Source organism: Dryas octopetala, chromosome 2, assembly GCF_963921425.1.
Source record: "Dryas octopetala chromosome 2, drDryOcto1.1, whole genome shotgun sequence".
NCBI classification, from domain to species: domain Eukaryota; kingdom Viridiplantae; phylum Streptophyta; class Magnoliopsida; order Rosales; family Rosaceae; genus Dryas; species Dryas octopetala.
Genome location: NC_141367.1, coordinates 33,007,300 through 33,016,474, shown reverse-complemented (window position 1 = coordinate 33,016,474; position 9,175 = coordinate 33,007,300). Strand labels below are relative to the sequence as shown.

Genomic DNA, 9,175 nt, shown 5'->3' with positions numbered 1-9,175 from the left:
TTGTTTCTTGAGTGCATGCATTATTATACCAATCCTCCTGTTTGTGCGAGTTTGCATGCATTTTGAAGACAAATTTTTTCATGAAATTTTCTTTTGGTTGTGGACTTGGGTTGTACAACTTGTACATCAGTCAAGATGTTGAAGAGCTAAGGGCCCGTTTCGTTCACGGATTTGATTTTTTAGAAAATCATTGTCTATGCATTTTCCAGGGGAGACTTTCATTCATGTGTTAAGTAATGTTGGGAAAGCAAATTAGGAAACACCTTTTTATTTTCCATTCCATGTTTGGTTTGTGCAAGAATAAAAAAATGGTTCAGTTTTCTAATCATACTCTCCCCTATTATATATAATAAATAAAAATCACTTACTAGGCAGGTTGAAAGTCTGGCAAATTAAATTTTGGGGGGGGGGGGGGGGGGCAATGGCTAGGTTCGTTAGGCAAAAATCAATGGCTAAGATGTTTTAGGGGTGATCTAAGGCTGAAAATGGTCCACAAATGAAGATCAAAGGCTAAAATTGAAACTAGGTTGAGCGGGAAAAAAATAGGTCAACATGCAAGTCAAGATATGTTGTAAACGAGTCGATTACACAGGCAAACAAACAAAACTGATTGGAGAATAACCGAGTCACATGTGGGTATGGGTTTGCACCACAAGTTTCGTGTCTTCATAACGATGTTGTTTTGGTGTTTGGTCTTTGCTATGTTAGCGCACCTTTTTCAGCCATTTGCAGCACGCCACATCAGCGTGTGTCAGTCTAGTCAATCATCCTCACCACTTGAGTTAACCCCAAAGACTTAGGGCCAGTTTGGTATTGCTGTGAGAAAAAACAGCTGTGAAGTAAAGTCAGCTGTAAAGTAAATCAGTTGACTGTTTGGTAAACTATGTTTTCAAAAGTGTTGTGAGTGCAAAAAACAGTATCAAAGTGTTTGGTAAATGTTAATATAAAAATGCCGTGACTGTGTATAATTACTAAAATGGACATGATGCTGAAAGTGCATTTCACTTATTTGTTTGGTAAAAATAATATGTTTTTTACTTGTTTTTGAAATTTTTGACTACAAATTTTTATTAGTATTAATTTTTCTAAGAACAACATTATTAAATAAGTATGCCTATTATTTTTTTAGGTATATTATAATTTTAATCCTATAAATAAAATATCATAATTAATTATCACAATATAAAATATAACTAACAATGGACATATTTTTTTAATTTAAAATAAACAAATAAAAATCATAGAAATCAATGAGGGTATTATGGGTAAAATAAAATATTCATTGTTGCTGTGATTCACTGCAGCTTTCAAAAGCACTTAGGGCCAGTATGGTATTGCTGTGTGAAAAAACAGTTGTGAGGTAAAACAGCTGTGAAGTAAAGTCAGCTGTAAAGTAAAACAGCTGAGTGTTTGGTAAAGTATGTTTTCAAAAGTGCTGTGAGTGCAAAAAACAGTATTAAAGTGTTTGGTAAATGTTAATGTAAAAGTGCTGTGACTGTGTATAATTACTAAAATAGATATGATGCTAAAAGTGTCTTTCACTTATTTGTTTGGTAAAAATAAAATGTGTTTTACTTGTTTTTTAAATTTTTTGCTACAAATTTTTATTAGCATTAATTTTTCTAAGAACAACATTATTAAATAACTATGTCTATTATTTTTTTAGGTATATTATAATTTTAATCGTGCAAATAAAATATCATAATTAATTATCACAATATAAAATATAACTAACAATAGACATATTTTTTAATTTAAAATAAACAAATTAAAAATATAGAAATCAATGAGGATATTATGGGTAAAATAAAATATTCATTGTTGCTGTGATTCACTGCAGCTTTCAAAAGCACCTAGAAACCTGCTTTCTGTTTTTGGTGTAGAGAGTTGAGAATTGTGAGAAAAAGCAGTTTTTAATTTTTTTTACCAAACACCAAAACTGCTGTAGGTGATTGAGAATTGTCATCCACAGCAGCTTTTGGGTCTTCCACCGCAATCCCAAACGGGGCCTTAGAAACCTGCTTTCTGTTTTTGTTGTGGGGAGTTGAGAATTGTGAGGAAAAACAGTTTTTTAGTTTTTAATCAAACACCAAAACTGCTGTAGGTGATTGAGAATTGTTATTCACAGCAACTTTTGGGTCCTCCACCGCAATCCCAAACGGGGCGTTAGTATCAACATGTTTTGATAAATTTAAACTACTACAAATTAATGTGAAAAGACAAAAAATAAAATAAAAACTGAAGGCAGTCGTGTCATGACTTCATTTTAAACTTGGCGAGCAAGGCTAAATTCTAGCCTTTGATTTTAACTTGGCAACTAAGGCTAATTCTTAGCCTTTAACTTTTACTTGGTGACCGAGACTATATATCTTAGCATTTGATTAAGAGCACTCCTACGTGCGAATGTCTACAATAAGAAATAAGTGTAAATCAATTGGAGTTCAATAATTGGTCAAGTTCTACTTAATTAAGCTAAATAAGGATTATTTAAGGCTCACCATAATAATTAAATTAGGATTAATCAAAGCTTGCCGCCTAACTATAATCAAAATAATCCCATGTGTGCAAGCAGCAAGCTTACCTTATTTAGAAACCAATCAAGAAATAAATATTTGAAGACTTAAATTTCACCTTAATCTCTAAGGAAGAAAAGATTGACCAATCAAATAAAAAAATAACGTAGTGGTAGATGTTTTACTGAAATAAACGTGACAATAGGTACATAGGAGTGCGAACTTGAATTAAAAAATAAATTGATCAATTAATATACCTTTATACATTGGACACTAAAAATAAAAATAAAAATCTTAAAATAAAAAGAAGAATCATATCCAATAAAATGATGACACGTAAAGTAAAGTGAGAAACAAAAATTGAGATAAAAATATAGTAAGTATAACATTATTGACAAACGCACTCTTTCTCAAACAAATTTACATATAATCCACATACATATATGGGATAACTTTTTTTCAAAAAAAAGCAAGTTTTCTTTTCAGGTCAAACAAATTCGCATGCATACATACATACATACATACATATATAATGCATACATACATATTATTTTTGCCACAAAAAAAATTAAAATAGTTTTCTATAAGTAGCTGAAAAATCACTGAATTGTGGGGAAAAAATCTTTTGCAACCCAAATGAGTAATGAGATTGAGACCCCTCCCAATTAAATCATTAAAGCAAGGAAGAGTCTAAGAGAGTCTGGCCCGCCATTGTACCAAAAAAAACAGAGTCCTGATATTCCTTCCAAAAACAGCAAAATGCAATTTTACAAATTAGGCAGTGCCCTTCTCTTTAAAAATGGCAGTGGCTTTACCAAATGTAACACTTAAAATGTAACCAAAAACTACTAAATGTGGCAAATTGAAGAAGCAAGAGAATTAGATGCCCAAGTGGGCCCCACCACCACACCCTACCCCAATGCCCCAATGGACTCTAAATGTGGCAAATAGGATAAGGAGGAAATGCATGTACTTTCCCTCCTAAAACAGAAAAGGCGCACAAAATAGCCTCTGCTGTCTCTCTCTCTCTAAATTTGGCAGTGAATAATAATTAAACCACCATATATAGAGAAAATTATAATTAATTTTTTTTAGAAAGAGAAACTTACTTTTAATCTTACCAAAAACAAAAGGGAATTTGAAACGCTCAAGTGGGACCCACAAGTTAGACTGATTAAAGAGACTCATCCAATATAATTAAAAAAGGGAAGTAAAAAGTGGGTCCCACAGGGAGACCCCATTAACAGCAGAACACTCCAAATGTAGCAAAAGAGAGTCATGCACCAACTCTAAATAGTAAACAGAGCCATGCAAACTTGCCGTTTCCAAGCTTTCGCCATTTGGGGTAAAAACGCTTCTCTTTTCCCTCTCACACACGCCCCTTTATCTTCTCCCCCAATCTAAATTTGGCAACCCATCTCTCTTTCCCAAGAGAACCCTCAGAACGGCTAGAGAAGGAAACAGCACTCTCTTTTAGAGAGAGAGAACCCTGAAAGATAAGATTTAATTTGAATTGGGAAATCTAAGTTTTTTTGGTGTGCTTGGTTTGGTTCCCTTTGTGGGTTTTTGAGTATTTGGGTATTTGGGGCTTGAGGGATTGTGAGAGAGAGGAAATGGGTAGGGGGAAGATTGAGATCAAGAGGATTGAGAATGCTAATAGCAGACAAGTCACATTCTCAAAGAGACGTGCTGGGTTGCTCAAGAAGGCTCAAGAATTGGCTATTCTTTGTGATGCTGAGGTTGCTGTTATTATCTTCTCTAATACTGGAAAGCTTTTTGAGTTTTCTAGTTCTGGGTATGTATCTCGATTTTTCTACTTTTTTAAGGGACACGGTCTTAATTTTTGTTCTGAATTTTTGAGGTTCTTGCATGTGTTTCTGATCATGTTTGTTTGATGGGTTGCCATATTTTTATGGAGTTTACGTTTTTAGTTGGTCCACCTAATTTCCTCAAACTACATACCTTTTATGAATTTATCTTGGGTCTTTGGTTTTTCCCTTTTTTTTTCGCCTTCAAATTTTGAATGTCTATATTATTGCATTTTTTTCTTCATCTTTTATTGTTTAGTTTATTATATGGGCTAGTGGATATGCTCCTGTTTCCCTTTTCCCCTTCTCATTGGGTTTGTGAGTGAATGTCTTCGATGGTCTTTTCAATTATGGACTTCGCATTTCTTCTAAAAAATTATTCCCCACATTGTTGCCTAATATTTTTTTAATACTATAAGTTTTTAGTTGGGGTCATTTCTTTTATGGATGTGGTCTTTCATGAGCAACTTTGAACTTAGTGTGCAATATATGAGGTTTTTTTTGGGTAACATTTCCTGATAATTAAGTTCTCCAAGTCCTGAAGAATAAAGTTTGGAAGTACTATTTTAAGTGAATTCTGTTCAACTTATGTTGTTAATTTGATTGATGGCTACTTTTTCTTATTGGACTTTGAGTAATGCTGATGCTTAATTAATTGACCCTGAAATGGACCTTGATAAGCTACTGGTGATGCTTAATTGGGGACCAGTTGGTCTGACCCATAAGAAGGCCAATTTCAGCTTCCTTAACTCTGGTCACTCTAGTATTCAAACTTATCGTAGATTTTTTTTTTTTTAATTATTATAAGCGACTCTTCTACTTTTGAAGGAACTTTCATTCCTTGATAAGTCCCCTGCTTGATTGTCACTCCTTTGTGCCTCTTATGAAGTTGGACAGTGGTTGATTGTAGGGATTTGATACCCAGATGCTCTTTTTTCTTGTCCAAGGCAAGCTACTGTGTACTTTTTTCTCCCCTCCCCCAAATGTTGAAACTAGCCAAAGTCTGAATTTGGCTGTGTTCACCAATGGCCTATTATTAACCTTCTGGAAGCAAGTCTCCTATCTCTGTTTGACAGTCCTTACATGTGTGTACCCAATTACTGTAGAAGATCCACCACCACTTAAATGGAAGTTAACATCTCCTCATCCATATATAATTGCTTTTCGGAATTTTTTATCTCCACTCTTGTAAGCCTTTACTCTCCTCTACACTCTTTATTCGAAGGTGCTTCCTCCATCTGGCCAATTCATCTGGGATGCTTCATTGGCAGGAAGCTGACATCCATAACCCTTTTCTCCAAATGTGAATTAAAGAATGAACTAACATTTACAATTAATTAGTTAGTACCATTGTTGTCTTTCTATTATATTATATTCTTTTGGAAATTATGGGTTAAAGTATTTTGTGTAATTGCATTTAGCTTGAGAAGAAACATTAACTCAGTGGTCTATTACCAGTTCTGTGTAAAAGAACTTGCTGCATATCAAGTGATAAAGCAAGTTGAAATTAACTGTGTCCTGTTTGTTTAAAAAGATAACTGCTAATGTTTATTTGTTCTTACTTTCAATAGTATGAAGCGAACTCTCGCAAGATACAACAAGTGTTTAGATTCTTCAGAGGCTGCTCCTGCAGCAGAATGCAAGGCAGAGGTATTCTTCCAGACAAGTTTATACACTTGACACTTGTTGATCTTTATGTTGTAGCACACAAATTTTAAAGATGGACAAGTTTGTTAGTTTGTTGTCATATTTTAGTTCTTCTTGTGGTAAACTGTTCTCCCTCCTATTGCATATTGATCTTACTTGAATGGAACTTTGACAAAGCGAAATAGATGTTGGGCAAATAAATTCAAAACTATTATTTTGTCCTAGGTAAATTATGCTATCCTCCCTTGGGAATAAAGGAATAGCAAGGACTTCCCATATATATTCCCAGAAATTTTTCTGACCTCCTTGGATAGAGTTGATAATGCAAATCACTTCTGTATATTGGAGTCTTATTAAAATGAACTTTAAATTGGAGGGTTTAATACTACGAAAGGTTTTAAGATTTGTTTTGCTGCTGGTAACGACTTTAAGTTTTGTAGTAGCTAGGTGTCAGAAATAGTGATATCAATCATATTAGTTTTAAAAAGAGTGACACATATGAAGAGTGAAGCAACATAGTTACTGTAATTTCATAGAAACACAGAAGGTCCTAGTAAATTGTACCCTGTTTTCACAGTATTTTTGAAGCCAATGCACTGTACTCGAAAAGATTATTGACACACAATGTTCATTTTATAAGGTTTTGGTCTACACGATGATTTCTGTTGAGACTTAAGTCTGCACAGTCCCTAGGACAGTTTTAATTGCGCAGACTTTATGTGCTTGTTTTTCTCACATCCATATTCTTGTAGATTCAGCATGCTATTGTATTGGCAGTTCTAAACTTTACCTTTCTCTTCAGAAGAAAGAATCCAAGGAGGTGGATGTTCTCAAGGATGAAATTGCAAAGCTAGAAAAGAAACAATTGTACGTATTTAGTCAATTCTTAGATCTAATATTTTAGATTTTTGGAATACTGTGAGATCTGTTACTTGTAATAATATTTTGTGCTGGTTGCGTAGAAGGCTATTGGGTAAGGACTTCACTGGTTTGAGCTTGAAAGAACTGCAGAAACTAGAACAGCAATTAAGTGAAGGATTATTGTCAGTGAAGGAGAGGAAGGTTGTACAATTTATATTTTCCTCAGTAAATTTTTCTTCTTTGACTTATTCAGTTGGGATGTCAGATTTCAGATTTTAACGCGCGTCTAGTCATTTCTGCAATCTGAAAGGGCTTAAAAGATGTTCTACTATTTCAGGAGCAATTACTAATGGAGCAACTTGAGCAATCAAGAGTGCAGGTACATAGAAGCCTATTCAGATTTCCTAGTCTTATTTAAAGTTAAAGTTAATGTTAAAGAATCACTTTTTCAAGAAATAAAAAGAATAATATTCATGTTCTGAAAACACTTGAGAGATGAAATTTTAGTTTTAATTTTACTAAAGATACTATTTTGTTTTAAATGCTTAAAGCTACTTTTTCTTTGAAGTAAGGTTATGAACATTGATTCAAAGCAAAAAGAAAAAAGAAGAAAAGGGATAGGGCAATGGCAGAAAAATCTCTTAACATTCATATATATATATATATTTATTTATTTATTTATTTATTTTAAAAGTGACAAGAAAAGAAAGAAGTTATTAATCTAGAATGAAAATTTTTCATTCTTTTGTGGTTTTAAAAGTTTGGCTTTATGATAAAAGTTGCATTATGGCCTTGCACTTTGCTGGTATGAATTGTAAAGGCAAATTTGATGCATTCATTATCATAAAAAGTGAAAATTTTTCCTCAAGTTAATTTGTTCATCTATTTGTTTCCTCCAGGAACAGCGTGCTATACTCGAGAATGAAACCTTGCGCAGACAGGCAAACAACATTCTTCCTGCTAACGCAAATATGAGTTTCTGACATTAACTTGCCCTGGAGTGACATGTATTGTACTTAATTTATCTATTCTGTCCTGCTCTTATATTGTAGGTTGAGGAGCTCCGGTGTTTATTTCCACAAACTGATCGTGCAGTCCCACCATATCTTGAATATTATCCTGTAGAAAAAAGGAAATCCCTTGTAAACCATGGTGTCACAAGTCCCGACTTGGTCTGCAATTTAGCGCTTGAGAATGGAGATTCTGACACCACCTTGCATTTAGGGTACTGTTCTTTCCTTAATCACAAATTTCACCTTTAAATAAATGAAAATTTTTTGTGGCTTATTGTTTTTGTGCACCTATGTTTTTCATATGCCACTGACTAAATTAGTAGCCTATGGATATAAAAACTTAATAAGACTCCACATGACAACGTACTGTATTGAAAACAAAATTTAAAACACTAAATACATATGCAGAAGTAATCACTAAATCAACAATATTTATTTGATTCCAATCCAAAGGCCCCAAATTACTAGGCGATGGATTGTTGTTAGGAAGTGCCAACGCAAAATACACCCCAGCCATGTTAAGAGAACTTTAATTCCTGCTGGGTTCTCTTTTTGTTTTACAAATGATTTGTTTCTCAAGTGAAAATTAACGTTGTTCTCTTATTCAGTTGGTTTAACATTTACTTTGTCCCATTTCCAGGCTGCCAAGTGATGTTTATCGCAAGAGGAAGGTTCCAGTGAGAGAAGCCCACTCCAATGACTCAGGGAGTCAACAATTAGGCCTGTAATTGCTTCTTAAGTTCTATTTGCCTTAGAATCAACAGATTCTAGAGATGAATTTGGTACAGTTTGGAGAGACTAGCTTAGGAGCTTTTATTGACAGGTCCGTAACTTGTAAAGGAGAATGTAGAATCCTTAGGTGACCCCAAAAATCATGAAGGTGGAGATATAGATCATGGAAGTGCCTGTTTTTGGAAGGTTTGGCTAATGGAGAGGAAGATATTTTAGTTAGTTTTCCTAGTTTCTTAAGTAATTTTCTCTAGGCTAGAAAAAGGTGTAATTTGTTTTCGACATTGCAAATTGTAGCTCCCCTTTTTTAGTTGGATCAAGATCCTTAGAGTACCTAGAGTACTTTTAGAAGTTCTTTAAATCTCAGCCATTATTTTAAAAGTGGAAGGTTCAAATTATGCACTAAGATCAAATTTATGCACTATTACATATTATTCATTCCGATCTTGTGCATATGATATGAGGTACCAAGTGTGTTGTTGATGACAAATGATAAGGTATTTCATATCGTGGATGATCCCGAATCGGTACCAAAAACTCAAACAACACAACCCAAGAGAACTGCGGAGGATACAAAATATCACTACACAACAGTGTTTATTAA

At 33.8% G+C, this 9,175-nt stretch overlaps 1 protein-coding gene across 1 annotated transcript; it reads left to right on the top strand.

Annotated features, from left to right (window-relative positions):
* The first annotated feature begins 4,123 nt into the window (after nucleotides 1-4,123).
* Nucleotides 4,124-8,570, top strand: AGL15 (AGAMOUS-like 15). The gene is made up of 8 exons (XM_086231917.1): nucleotides 4,124-4,308; nucleotides 5,893-5,971; nucleotides 6,771-6,835; nucleotides 6,931-7,030; nucleotides 7,167-7,208; nucleotides 7,729-7,770; nucleotides 7,882-8,054; nucleotides 8,483-8,570. Exons 1-8 carry the CDS (start codon nucleotides 4,127-4,129, stop codon nucleotides 8,568-8,570), a joined length of 771 nt encoding a protein of 256 aa, XP_086088043.1. The 5' UTR covers nucleotides 4,124-4,126.
* Nucleotides 8,571-9,175: the final 605 nt, after the last annotated feature.